The 14,528-nt window shown below is 36.7% G+C and overlaps 1 protein-coding gene across 4 annotated transcripts in view; it reads left to right on the forward strand.

The window, feature by feature from the left end:
* The window catches only part of LOC107686822 (anoctamin-1-like), a 45,514-nt gene that overhangs the window by 19,738 nt on the left and 11,248 nt on the right, over nucleotides 1-14,528 (forward strand). For 3 of the 4 annotated variants that reach the window (XM_016483952.1, XM_016483949.1, XM_016483951.1), the window contains exons 11-22: nucleotides 427-561; nucleotides 2,008-2,168; nucleotides 4,470-4,552; nucleotides 4,794-4,805; nucleotides 5,364-5,432; nucleotides 6,942-7,016; nucleotides 7,417-7,618; nucleotides 7,713-7,824; nucleotides 10,841-10,898; nucleotides 11,229-11,329; nucleotides 12,030-12,166; nucleotides 13,037-13,189. In XM_016483952.1, the coding sequence (XP_016339438.1) occupies nucleotides 427-561; nucleotides 2,008-2,168; nucleotides 4,470-4,552; nucleotides 4,794-4,805; nucleotides 5,364-5,432; nucleotides 6,942-7,016; nucleotides 7,417-7,618; nucleotides 7,713-7,824; nucleotides 10,841-10,898; nucleotides 11,229-11,329; nucleotides 12,030-12,166; nucleotides 13,037-13,189 (1,298 nt within the window). The remainder of the gene's footprint in view (nucleotides 1-426; nucleotides 562-2,007; nucleotides 2,169-4,469; nucleotides 4,553-4,793; nucleotides 4,806-5,363; nucleotides 5,433-6,941; nucleotides 7,017-7,416; nucleotides 7,619-7,712; nucleotides 7,825-10,840; nucleotides 10,899-11,228; nucleotides 11,330-12,029; nucleotides 12,167-13,036; nucleotides 13,190-14,528) is intronic. The other variant, XM_016483950.1, reaches the window with a different exon arrangement.

Consider the following 14,528-nt stretch of genomic DNA (forward strand, 5'->3'; position numbering starts at 1 on the left):
AAAATGTCAAAGTAATACAAAAGTCTGGCAAAATTATTCGTTTTTTAATTTATTTATTTTTAGGGAAAAATTGTATTTAGACAAAACTGCTACACTGATGACTAATAATATTTAAAGTCATGTAATGCAACCAACAAGCACAAAAAACTAAATAAATAAATGAAAAAACGAGAACAATTAAAATATCTTCTTTTTACTTATTTTATACTTTTTTCATTACATAACATAACATGACATTTTTAGAATTTTAGAATTTTTTGTTTACATAATATTTCATTTCACATTGAAAAGACTGACAGTTCATTAAAATTCGGGCTACAGAAGAGGATGCATTCTTCCTTATGTTTGCTAGATAGTAATTGTAAATTATTTTGCTTGACTTCATTGCCTTTATTGCTCTGCTTGAAACTTCTTTATCTCTCTTAGGAAGTATTTTGGTGAGAAAGTGGGCCTGTATTTTGCCTGGTTGGGTGTGTATACTCAGATGCTAATCCCAGCAGCAATTGTGGGAGTTATCGTGTTCCTGTACGGCTGTGCCACTGTGGAAGACAACATCCCCAGGTCACCTTATAAAATTTATGTAATTGGTTTATTTGCATTGTTTTTGTACAAAGAGTGCTAACTTGCATGTAAAAGTGCTAACCCCTCCCTAAACTGTTGACAGTTATGTACATAAATTATCAGCGTATTACTGTATTTAATTATGTAGAATTAGTTTGTCAATTAATTTTTATTGACTCATTCTTATCTGTGCCACTGAGTTCAAACACATTCCACTGTCTCACACCCCTAAGAAACAAGTTTCAGCAGCGTCTCCTGACAGCAATACATTCTCTTCCGCAATTGCTTTGAACTTTGTGGAAAGATTTTTAGCGAAGAATATGCCTAGCCATTTATGAAAGTAATCACCGCTGAACTTTGCAAGAAAAACGGATGGATGTTGAAGTGCGTGGTAATTAGAGAGTTTAGAGTGGGTTTGAAATGGTGCGACTGTTATGAACTGTAATGTAGTGTTTAATGAGAGTGACTCAGAGTTCGCTGGCCATCTCACAACGACATTCATTAATTCCACAGATGCCACTGCTGAAAACAAGCTGTTCCAAAACCTAGTGCGTTGCCTATCTAGGAAAAAAAAATAAGCATTATAGGAGCACCACTGATATGAAGTATGTTTCAAAGAGTAGTCAGCATAATTATGCTGCCTTTACACCGCAAGTTACACTGAAAGCTTTAATTTTTGCAGAATACCAGCGAATTGCTGTAAACTTCTGTCCACAGAAATGGAAATCCAAACAAACAAACAAACAAAAAACGCACATTAAACTCACTGCACATACAGAGACGGAGTTTGTGCGAAGCAGCATTTACTGTTAACCGAGGTGTTTTGATGCTATAAAACAAAAACTGTAATCTGTTACACAATGCCGCTTTTCACTCTGAAACAGGCAGTGCAACAGACTATTTGCTTGTTTAATTAAATTGCAGCCTTTAATTTGATAATAACAGCCATTAATTTATTTTAATCTTACATTTGATTTAATTATTAACTCCCTGCAATTCCCTCACAAACCCGCAGGGGTTATAATTAAATAACGCTGTGAATTTTTAATCAAATACAATGTTAAGCTGCCACAATTTTAAATTATTGATTTTAGTTTTCAGTGTTTTATTTGTAATTTATTTTGACATTTTCTTATTACATAAAGCATGAGTGCACAGTTTCTTATGCATTTCATGTGAAGATCACTATTTGTGCATACAGTTGCTGCCTTTATAGAACATTTCATATTAGCCACATCTATTTAGACATCAAAGCAACTATGTTTTGGAACAAGAGCTGAAAATAGAATAAATGCATTTTCTTTCAGATTAATAAAAGCTAAAAAAAAATGTGAGGAAAAAAATACTTTATGTCCTTAATAGCTTTACTGAGAAACATTATGGTATCTAGGGAAATACAGAGACGTGATGTATTTCTGAAATCAGGATTTGTTTTTGTATACTCAGTATGGAAGTCTGCGACGAGAGAAACAATATCACCATGTGCCCAATGTGTGACCGAGCCTGCAGCTACTGGAAACTGGTCACGGCTTGCGGCACGGCTAGGGCCAGCCACCTGTTCGACAATGCGGCCACCGTCTTCTTCGCCATCTTTATGGCACTATGGGGTCAGCAGCTCTGTTCTCCTTTCATGTTCACCCGCACGCTTTGTTGCTGTTGTACACCAACTGTTGTGTCTGTACATATTGAGGGCAGACTTGCTCTGACAAATGTTGAAGAGATTTGTGCCCTGGTTTTACACTTCTGTTTTAATTCCCCACATACTCATCCCCGCTCAAATGCTGAGCTTTTTAAAAAGCTGATTAGTTTAGCTAAAGCCCTAAATTTGCCTTTCCTGTTTTGATCCTCTACAGTTACAGGCTTTGAAAGGAAAAATTACACTCTATGACAAAGCTACTTGCTAATCTGAGTCCTATTTTAAAAGAACCCAAAGCCAAACCTTTTTAAGAAAGTGAACCAGAAAGTGAATTGTGTGGAAAGAGAACCCAGTAATTATTGCATTCATGCTGCTGTGCTTGAAAATAGACTCAGCTTTCTTTTTAGCTTACTTTGGTTGTGATTGGTGTCTCATACCATTTTCCGTTTACATTGACCTAAAGTGAACTGTTCTTAGACCACTTCCTCAGATGGTTTTTGTTTATTCTCTTTGAAGGGGACTGATGTCGTTGGGAGCAAAATCAACTCGAACCAAGTGTGAAACTGATGCTATATGGTTGCCTCTTTAAAAGATCCAAAGCCAAACCTTTTTAATTGAACCAGAAAGTTTATAGAGTGGAAGGAGAACCAAGTTCTTTTTGCATTCATACAGCCTCTGGCCCTGAAAGTGGTCTCAGATCTCCTTTTTGTTCACTTTAGTTTTGATTGGCATCTCAATCCACTTTCCATTCACAGTAACCTAAAGTGAACTGTGTTAGTTCTCTTTAAAGAGGTCTGAGGTGGTTGGGAGTATTCACACATAAGATAAAATTGTGAACTGAACTCAAACAATTAAAACAAACCGAATGTGAAAACCCATAATAAAACATGTGAAAATACAGGTTCCCAAAAAAGGGTTTACATCCCAATGCTATAGGAGAACCTAGTAATTTTTAAAGTTACTAGCTATTGAAATGAATGAAAGAATATTGAAAAATAATTATTTTTGCATTCATACTGTTGACCTTGAAAAGTGGGCTCAGATCCCTTTTTGTTTCACTTTGGTTGCGATCGGTTCTCAATCCACTTTCCATTCACACTGACCTAAAGTGAACTGTGTTCAGAACACTTCCTTAGATGATTTCAGTTTAGTTCTCTTTAAAGTAGTCTGAGGTTGTTGTGAGTGTTCACATATAAGCTAAAATTGTGAACCGGACTCATACTGTTAAAATAAACCAAGTCTGAAAACGCCATTAAAATACAGGTTCCCAAAAAGGTTTTACAGCCCAATGCTATTGGAGAACCTTCCATGGTTCTTTAGAAAAACATTTATGAATTAGTGATTTCCAAAGTTACCAACTATGGAAATGAATGAAAGAATATTGACAAATAGTTATTTTTGCAGTCATACTTTTGACCTTGAAAGTGGACTCTTTTTCTGGTTCACTTTGGTTGTGATCGGTTCTCAATCCACTTTCCATTCACACTGACCTGAAGTGAACTGTATTCAGAACACTTGCTCAGATGGTTTCAGATTAGTTCTCTTTTAAAGGGGTCTGAGGTTGTTGTGAGCATTCACACATAAGCTGAAATTGTGAACTGGACTTAAACACAAAACAAACTGTGAAAACACCTTTAAAATACAAGCTCCCAAAATGTTTTACAGCCTTATGCTGTAGGAGAACCTTCCATGGTTCTTCAGAAAAGCATTTATGTATTTGTGATTTCCAAAGTAACCATCTATGGAAATTAATAAATGAATATAGAAAAATAGTTCTTTTTGCAGTCACACTACTGACCTTGAAACTGGAGTCAGGTCTTTTTTTTGTTCACTTTGGTTACAATCGGTTCTCAATCCACTTTTCATTCACACTGACATAAAATGAACTGTGTTCAGAACACTTCATTAGATGGTTTCAGTTTAGTTCTCTTTAAAGGGGTTAACTCATAAGCTAAAATTGTGAAAAGGACTCAAACACTTAAAACAAAAACCATTAAAATAGGTTCCTAAAGAGGTTTTACAGCCTGTTGCTATAGGATAATCTTCCATGGTTCTTTAGAAAAACATTGATGTATTAGTGATTTCCAAAGTTACCAACCCTGTAAATGAATGAAATAATAATGGCAATATTCTTGATAAGAAAAAAAGCCTTTTAGAAAGTACAGGCTTCAGTTGTAGCTATATTAACTGAGAAACCACCCTGATCGGCACCTAGATCAGTATTTATAAATGTGAGTTTTTTTAGTGAAGGTTACTGCTCTGTGTCACACAGCCACCATGTTTATGGAGCACTGGAAGAGAAGGCAAATGAGGCTCAATTACATCTGGGACCTGACCAGCTTTGAAGACGCCGAGGTTAGTCACGCTCACCCATGTTGACCAAGGAAATTGTCAATATAAGACATTTGATGTTGATAAGATAATTATGTGGGTTTATGTATGTTTTGTAGGCGTGCTCCATTATTTTCTTGTATAGACTTGCATTATCCTGTGGCTTGGGTGTAAAGAATTGAAGATGTCTGTTTTTTTTATTGATTCAGTGCCATGAAATCAAACTGTTTTTTCACTGTTTGTTTTTTTGTCCTGTTTTGTATAGGGGAAACAAAAGGTTTGGAATTGGTTCATTCACAGTATTAACTGAATTTATTTCCTTCCTAACCTAACAGTTGCATTTTAGTACTAACATATTCTTCATATTATCTTAAAAGTCGTCTTCAAGCATCGTCGTCACATTCTTGCTTGTGTAAAGTATTCCACCAGCACTTATCTATCTATCGGTCTGTTGCTGTGGAGGTCTGGGAGATTCCTGTTCTCTCTTCCTCCGGCCTTACAGGTCAAAAGCTGCTCACTTTCCTTTCGGCAGTCACAGTCTTTCCAGGCTTGCCACTGTTTATGTGGATAAAATAAGCAGGAGGAACTAATAAATCCTAAAGCTGCTGAATGTAGAAAGGAATATGTATTTGTGGTGCTGAGAGCTTTTGGTTTTAAGGATTATACTTTCACTGATTGTCACTGTGTTGCTATTACCAGAATTTCTGTTCTGTTCACTGATCATGCACATGGCTGCTTTTGGCTCCATAACCAGTTATCTTTTTCCACTGTTTTTCACTTTTAAACTGGTTTAAGTCCTGTATATGTTGGGAATTGCTTTCTCTGTTTTTCCCAGAGTCATCCGAGAGCAGAGTATGAGTTCCATGTCATGAAGAAGTCCTTAAAGAAAGAGCAATCCCCAAAGGTAGGTCTTTATGAATCCAAGCTTCAGATAAAAAAAATCAAACTCACCATTCGCTGACCATCTGCTACATATTGCAAACAGAATTGTCAATTGGATTTACGCAATTTCTGGAAGTCAGCGAGCACAGTTATGTATTAAAAACACATTTAAGATGTGAAGACATTTTTACCCTACATTGTTATCTCAGGATTTTAAGTACTATATTTCAGTGTGGTTTGATTTTGTAGTTAAATTACCTGTATATTATATTGTATTATATTTTAATATATTTTAAAATGTAATGAATTTTCATCAGCCATTACTCCAGTCTTCACTGTGTCACTGTGTCACATTCATAAATCAATGTAATATGCTGATTTGGTGCTGACTTTGATTATTAACATTTTTATTAATGATTCTTATTATGTTGAAAACCTTTGTTCGTATTATCAGTGTTTACATTTTTTTTGCTGCTTAATATTTTTGTGGAACCCGTGATGCATTTTTTTTTAGGATTCTTTGATTAATAGAAAGTAAAACAGCATTTATTTGAAAGAGATTTTTTTTGTAACATTATAAATGTCTTTACTGTCACTTTTGTTGAAATGAATGCATCATTGCTAAATAAAAGTATTGATTTCTTGCTCTGTCTTTTTTTAATTTTTTTTTTATTATCTTACCCTAAACTATTTAAATAATAGTGTATCATGGTTTCTACAAAAATATTAAGCAGCAAAAACAGTTTTCAACATTGATAATATTAAGAAATGTTTCTTATACCGAATCAGCATATTAGAATGATTTCTGAAGGATTATGTGACACTAAAGACTGGAATAATGACTGCTGAAAATCAGTTGTGCCATCACAGGAATAAATTATATTTTTAAATTGAAAAATTTTAAATTGTAGTAATGTTTCACAATATTACTGTGTGCACTGTATTTTCCATCAAATAAATGTAGCCTTGGTGAGCATATGAGAAACAAACAAAAAAACTTAATTATTCCAAACTTTTGACTGCCAGTACTGCCACATGAAATAGCGAACTGTTGTTTGTCATTTAAAATGTTGATTAGTGGGCCCCTTCATGTCCAAGTGGGTTGTTCTTGGATAGAATAATCTACAATGTGGACCAGACCATATGCTGATAAATAATTTTGGCTTTATTTGTAGTGTCTGGCACAACACAGGCAATGCTGATTCTAGCAATATTTTTGTCTATTGACTTATGCATGCCATCCTTGCTGTCATAAGGATGTCTGGATTATTGGGTATTACGTATTACGCTCAGTAGATGTTGACCCAGTTGCAGTATACTGAATGTTATGTGACAGTACAGCTGTGAGGCATGTCTAGAGGCTTGTTTTTGCTCTGTTCGGCTTGACCCTCTATGTCCCTTCTGAGGCCAAAGCATGCTGGAATCTACACATCTGATTTTCGACCAAGTTCCTATTGCAAGATGTATGTGTTAGGGTGTGTCTGGATTATATGTTCTGATCTCACATTTGACAATTAATATCTTTTTCTAGGCAGGAAATGTGAAGCTGACATGTAAAGACAGAATGCCAGCTTACATGACTATTATCGTCATGATGTTTTTTTTGGTAAGACTTATTCAATTTTTTTTTTCATTATAATGCTGTAATGTACATAGGTTTTTAATATAACAAATAAAAGGAATTTAACTCTCAGAACGTTTATTTAGTAGTTAAATATACTTTATTTTCAACAACCAGTCAATTTATTTTATATATGGATGGCCATCATGTCGAAATCACAAGAGCAGACAAATACTGCTCACTTGATCTCATTAAGCCCTCTATTATCAGACATTTTCAGTTGCATAATAAAGTAGTCATGGTGACTTACATCTGGCTTTCTATAATTGCATTGGTAATCAATAATGTTGTCTTTTGCGTGATGCTGTATCCAATTTGTGTCAGTAAATTATTTGATAATAATTAGTCACTTTTCTTATTGTGTGTGTTTGTGTGCTCAATGCAGATCTGTGTGACCTTGGCCATCGTGTTTGGTGTGGTGCTATACAGGGTCTCCATTATGACTGCCCTGCACATGAGTTCCACTCCCACGTTCCGCACTAATATACGGGCCACCGTTAAAACCACTGCTGCTATCATCAACCTCATTATCATCATCATAATGGATGAGGTCTATGGAGCAATTGCACGTTGGCTCACTATTATGGGTACTTCTGGTTATTGTTCTCAAGACATTTAGTTTGTCAGCTGTGTTACAAAACATTATGTTTACAGAACTTGCTGTTGTTTTCAACCCATCAGAGGTGCCAAAAACTGACAAGAGTTTTGAGGAGAGGCTGATCTTCAAGACGTTCATATTGAAGTTTGCAAATGCATTTACCCCTATTGTGTACCTGGCATTCTTCAGAGGCAGGTGAGAGTATTATTACCAAGCATTCACTCAGAAACTGAACGCAAACACTCAGTTATTAACAAGTCTGCAAGTCTGTTTCCAAACCTAGTGAGCTGCCCTGTTGTCTAGTATTTACTTTTCTATATCCTAACCGAAAAAGAAATGACTGATTTGGAACAATGTATAGACATCAACTCCCTACATATAGTGCTTCTCATGTAAAATACATGAGAGATTTTGATTTTAATGTGTTGCTAAACTAATAGATATTGGGTAAAATAATAGAGACCAGGAGAAGGTGTGGTATGTTAGGTGCAGCATGGGTGGTCTTAATGTCACCATGCTGTGGAAGTCGTGGCCTAATGGTTAGAGAGTCGGACTTGTAACCCAAAGGTTGCAGGTTCGAGTCTCGTACCGGCAGGGATTGTAGGTGGGGGGAGTGTACAGCGCTCTCTTCCATCTTCAATACCACGACTGAGGTGCCCTTGAGCAAGGCACCGAACCCCCAACTGCTCCCCGGGCGCCGCAGCATAAATGGCTGCCCACTGCTCCGGGTGTGTGTTCACGGTGAGTGTGTGTTCACTGCTGTGTGTGTGCACTTTGGATGGGTTAAATGCAGAGCACTAATTCCGAGTATGGGTCACCATACTTGGCCACATGTCACGTCACATATCACATATTTACACATATTTATTCTCAAATCCATGTATCTGGATGATAGGTCCCAGTGATTGTTGTGTATACTGAAAAGAGTAAGGGGCAAAGTACTGAGCCCTGGGGAACCCCCATGGATAGTTGATGTGATTTAGATGCTGCTCACTTCAGAGATACCTTATAAATAGTAGGATCTGGTGATTTCCACTTGCAGACAGATCCAGCAGAATGAGAACAACTAATCTAGAGGCAGCTTTTGAGTGTCTGCTTTTGAACTGACTTATGCTACTAATTTCACCAGGAACCTTCGATTGGTGCCATTTTCTCTCTCAAGTTTGGCTTCACGAAGAACATCAGATGTTCGGGGGTTAGTGGGTGTTCTGCGCAAAGGAGAGAGGACAGATGCTGTCTAGACAAGATGTTCAAGTGGATTTAAATGTGTTATTTACATAAGAGAGGCGGAGCTTTTAGCTGGGTGAACAGAGGTGGGCGAGCATAGAAACAAGTATGAGGGAGTGGAGGTTATGTTGGAAGAAAACCAGCGAAGAGTGTGCTGCAGGCAAGGTGGAAATCACAAATGTCTGTGGACATCGTCTGTGGAACAGTTATTTGTGTAAATGAGGCCCAGTTGGTTTCCTGATTTGTAAGTTGGTAAATTGTTGAGGTTAAACAAGCCTAGTAGAGCTTAGAAGTCCACAGCTTGAGGCTTATTCAGGTGAATGTTTAAATAATTAAGTACCACAATTGGGCTGCCATATTCACGGAAGGAGGTTATCCATAGCAAATCCAGCTCTTCTAAAAAGTTTTCTAGCTGACTTGGAGGATGATATATAACAAACAATGGAATTTTGTAATAGGAATTGCATGGAATTCAAAGGGATTATTAAGAGCTGTCTCTGATTTGTTTACTCCTGACTTGCAGTTCTAGAGTCGATGAGAAAGTGCCAAAGAGCTTCTAGATTTGTCGTACTGCAGTGTATTTTGCATCTAAAGAGGGTTTGTATGTGTGGTGAACAACAAGCAACACATAAAAATGTAGAAATAAGTGCCTTTCTGGAGTCTTTGTTCACTGGACTGCACAGGTACAGATCATTACATAAGTTAAGTCTTTAAACAAGGATGGCTTACCAGTAATTAAGTAAAATCAGCTAACGCCTTTTGGTTTAACAATACAAAGCATATAACTTTGAAAGCTGGCAAAAAAACTGCTGCTGCCCTACAGTACCAGTTCAATTAATACAGATCAACACAACTACTGTAATTTAGCAATGCACAATACTCTAAACGATAGAAACAATATATTAAGCATACACTTACTACTGCAGACTTCCACTGACAAATCACATTGATGCTCTTTTATGGTACATTCACAATGAGTCACTGCATTCTTGGTTTCAAGTTGGCATTCCTACTCTTCAGCGGTATCCAACTGTATGAGGCGTTGATTCCATCTGCACTCCCATTGGTAGTTGAAGCTTCTTATTACTGTTGATACTCCATTCAACTTTGTCGCTTCACTAGCAAATTGTCACATGAAATTGTTATCGCTCACTGAAAATGAATGATGTCCCGTGGCTTTGACACTGCATATGGCTGCCAGTGTGAACATGCCTTTAGAATTTGGCCAAAATTAGGTATTGTAATAGTATAAATTCCTTGCTGGAATACATATGGAAGCTTGTTTGCAACGCCAAATTTTTTCCTCCAGATTTGCGAATTATAAATTAGCAATTGTGGGTTTACATCTCGCAGTTCTGACTTTTTTTCTCTGAATTCTGTTTACATCTAGTAATTCTGTTTTTTTGTTGTTTTTTTCACCAAGTACGGTGATAAAAAATAAAAAAAAGTAAATGTGAACTGACTGTTTTTTTTTTTGCATTTGCATTTGCAAGCTTATATCTAGCAATTCTGAGAAAAAAAGTCAGAATTATGAGATAAAAAGTTGCAATTAGCTTGTTTTTTGGGGGTTTTTTGTAACCCACGGCGGAAGCAAGCTTCCATAAACACCAGCTGAGACCAGCATACATTTCTGTGCCCCTCCATGCTGGTTCATGCATAATAGTACTGGCTTGGATCCTGATTGTTCACTGGCCAAAAATGCTGGTCTACCTGATTGACCAAGGAATTCTTGCTGAGTAGACTGTGAAGAAGCTGGGTGGAAATACTAAAACATAAGCATTAAAAAGCACAACACATGTGACATACAGTATGCTTCTGACCAATATAATATTGCTCACTAGGTTGTGGAACAGAGCTACCCCCAATCCCCCTACCTCCCCTTTAGGGTACATTTACTGCAATGTCTGTTTTGTTAATCTCCACTTGCATTTGTGCAGTAGCTGATAAACTCAGCTCTTGACCTTCTTCTATCCAATGCCTCCAGAATCATTGGACGTCCTGGCAAATATATCTACGTTATGGGGTCTTACCGGATGGAAGAGGTACATATCTAGTATTCAGCTTCCTCCTTTTATGTGTGTGCCAGTGGCAGGTGGTGCTTTTCAAGAGGGGGGAGGCATAAACTGTAAAATTTATAAAAAAAAAAAAAAACAACGAATCTCACTGACCAACTGGTGTACATGTGTATGTATAAGCAAAATTAATTCTTAACCATACTCTATTGTTGGAGTCTTGTAACCACATCATCATATGAAAAATAACTTGACAGATTGTCCTAGTTACCTCAGTCCTGATGACTAACACTTTTGGAGGTGTGTAGCCAGTCAACTCCATAGTAACTGAGTGAAATCTCTCTCTGTTTCACCCTGCAGTGCGCCCATGCCGGCTGTCTGATGGAATTGTGCATTCAGCTCTGCATCACCATGCTTGGCAAACAGCTCATCCAGAATAACCTGTTTGAGATAGGCGTTCCGTGAGTACATACAGCATAGCGAACACCTTCGTAGATGTAGGATATATCTGATAGATTCCCACTGTGCATTATAGATGTGGTGGACATTTCTAGACATGATTGCTTTAGGGAATAATTGTACTTTGACTAGAGCATTATAAATACCTTGCAGAATCCTTTTTTCATGAAATGACTTTGCTGACCTTTTTTTGTGTCTTGCTTGCAAATACATTTTATCTTGCTCTTGGACAAATGCAAATATACTGGATTGTAAGCACATCTCAGGCAAATGGTAAAGCAAATATATGAGCAGGTCCAAACAGAATCTGCAAACTTTTTCTGAGTCTGATGTCACAATTTCCCAATCCAAATGCTCTTTCAGATCCCAAAAGCAACTCACGTTGTGCTGTACTACCAAAAAATCATGATCCTACCCTTTATTTCGGTAGCAAAACCTCAGTTGGTCAGATTTATTACATTCTCAAATCTATTAAAAGATTGATGTCCTGGATGCTACAGCATTCAAATGAAGTTTAAATAATTTATTATTAATATATGTAAAAAATAATATATATATATACAACAACAACAAAAATTATTAATCTCATCCCAAAGTTTTTAAATCCACTCTCTGATATGCGTCTTATTTTGTTTAATATTTGTATATTCAATATATATATATATATATATATATAAGATTATTAATATATCTTTGTCACAGAAAACTGAAGAAAATGCTCCGACAACGCAAGATAGACAAAAAGCATCAGGAAGAGCTGAACAAAACGCTTCATCGTCACGAGAAGGACCACTTCCTTGGGCCCTTTGTCGGACTCAACCCAGAGTACATGGAAATGAGTGAGTCACTACACACTACGCGCCCACACACACGTACAGACATATCAACATTTGTTTGTATTCTTTCCTGGTCCTGCTGGCTCTGTTTTCTGCACCCATGTAGGAACACGGCATCATAAAAAATGTATTGTAATTGCAAATTCTGATTATGAATTGTTAAATTCATGCTGTCCACAACTACTAATTGAAATGTCTAAACACAACTAGACAGATTTATACACCTCATCTGTTCAAAGCACTATTATATGAGAGTAATTCAAGCCCCTAGATGGCGTGCATGGTAAACAGGGTAAATGCACGTCCGTTCTGTGAAGGATCTGCAGTATTATACGTGGAGTTGGTGTGTTAACGGCCCCTCCTCTCATCTCGCCTCATCTGTGCTACAGCGTGGGATGGACTTCGGCTAAGAGAAAGGCATTATGGGTCCAAAGGGGGAGATTATGAGCTTTAGTTCTAGCTTGAATTCATTAATAACATCCCACCCCCTCATCTACCATCCTCCATCCATACTTCTATCTCTCTATCTCTCTCAGTCTCTCCTGTCCCATTCCTTCATCTCTGAGCATGGCACTACCATATCTCCTCCTGAAACCCTAAACTAGTAACATTCAGAGCATCAGCTTAAAATCATATAAAAAAAGACAATCCAGGAAGGACCAAAAAGGATTTAAATTTAAATTCTTGTGAATTACTCTGTGGGCGATTTGTGTTTTTGATTTTGAACTTAAGACCAAGTTTCCCAGCATATCAATGTCTGGTTTATTTCATTATGTTTGATAAGATGTTCTCAGTAATTCTGTGAGTTGTGCTTCAGTGGAACCTTCTATGGAAGTTTTTATTTGTGTTTTTTTGTTTCTTTTTCTTATCTAGTCATTCAGTTTGGGATGGTGACCGTGTTTGTGGCCTCCTTTCCGCTGGCTCCCCTTTTTGCTCTACTGAACAACATCATTGAGATCCGTCTTGATGCCAAAAAGTTTGTTACGGAGCTGAGAAGGCCGATTGCTGTAAGAGCAAAAGACATTGGTCAGTATCTTCACACTGATTTTCAATGCATTATTCATGATCTTTATTAAAATGTAATGGTAATGTAATGTTTATACACATAATTATAGCATTCCTGTAGCTCAAACAATAGAGCATTGCGCTAACAATGCCAAGGTCATGGGTTCAATTTATCATGGGAACTGATAAATGTAAATAACATTTAAAATAATTTGGGCCAAATGCATAAATGTAAATGTACAGAATAATATACTACAAATTATATATACTCTGAAATGTAGTATATTTAAGAAATTTTTTTTTTTTTTAATAGGACCTTTTTATAACCTGCGCTATAGTTAAGCAATAGCCCAGATTGTACTTCTTAAATTACATTTAAGAATTTTATATAAAAGTTGACAAATATGTTTAATAAGGTTAGAAAACAAGTTGCCCGTATAAAGGTAAAAAATGTCTATGGAAATCAAAAATCTGAGCTCCAGGGGCTTTTTCGAGCAATGACGGGCCCAAGTACCCAACACCCTGGCGGGCATGACAGTAAGATGACGCCTCCTACTCTGGTTCTCCGTAACGATGAAAGCTGAGCTCCAGGGGCTTTTTCGAGCGATGACGGACCGAAGTACCCGACACCCTGGCGGTGGGGTCTGACCCTACATATTCCCCCCTACTCTGGTTCTCCGTAACGAGAGTAAAATAATACCCCATAATGAAACGGACATTTTTATTAGTGATTTGATCTTCAGGAAATATCGGAAAGGACATTGAAATGTTTGTTTCTAGTCATATTTGAAGGAGGCAGAGCATGTTGTTGCAAGGTCTGTCCCAGCATCTCAGGCTGTAAGCAGGAAATTACTCTGGATGAATGAATGGCCAGTCCATCACAAGGCTATCTCAGTTACTATGAGGTTTTAACTTTTAATATATGATGGTTTAAAACATTTTTTATTTAAATTTTTTGTGTGTGAATTTTGTTCTACGAACTAAAATTCAACAACAATATACAATTTTTTTTTATATACAATTTAATATATATATATATATATAATAGCTGTTGGATAAAGCAACACCATAAGCTACCACTGGCAGTCATCAACTATATGATAAAGGTAGATTTTAACTAAAGGTTTGATCTTCATGTCATGTCAGTGCATATTCATAATTCATACTGATATCAGGGCAAGCTGTCACATGTAACAATCTTCCCTATAAGTTTTGTCACCACCTAGTGGTATTATAATGTAATACGTGTTTTTTTGTGACTCACAAAACCTGTCAAGTGTGTGGTTATATCAAAATGGTTTTTTTTTTCTTAAAAATATTTTTCTTATATTTTGATTTAAGGATATAATTATACTTAAGA

The sequence above is a fragment of the Sinocyclocheilus anshuiensis genome, unplaced genomic scaffold (genome assembly GCF_001515605.1).
Source record: "Sinocyclocheilus anshuiensis isolate Anshui unplaced genomic scaffold, SAMN03320099.WGS_v1.1 scaffold773, whole genome shotgun sequence".
NCBI lineage: Eukaryota > Metazoa > Chordata > Actinopteri > Cypriniformes > Cyprinidae > Sinocyclocheilus > Sinocyclocheilus anshuiensis.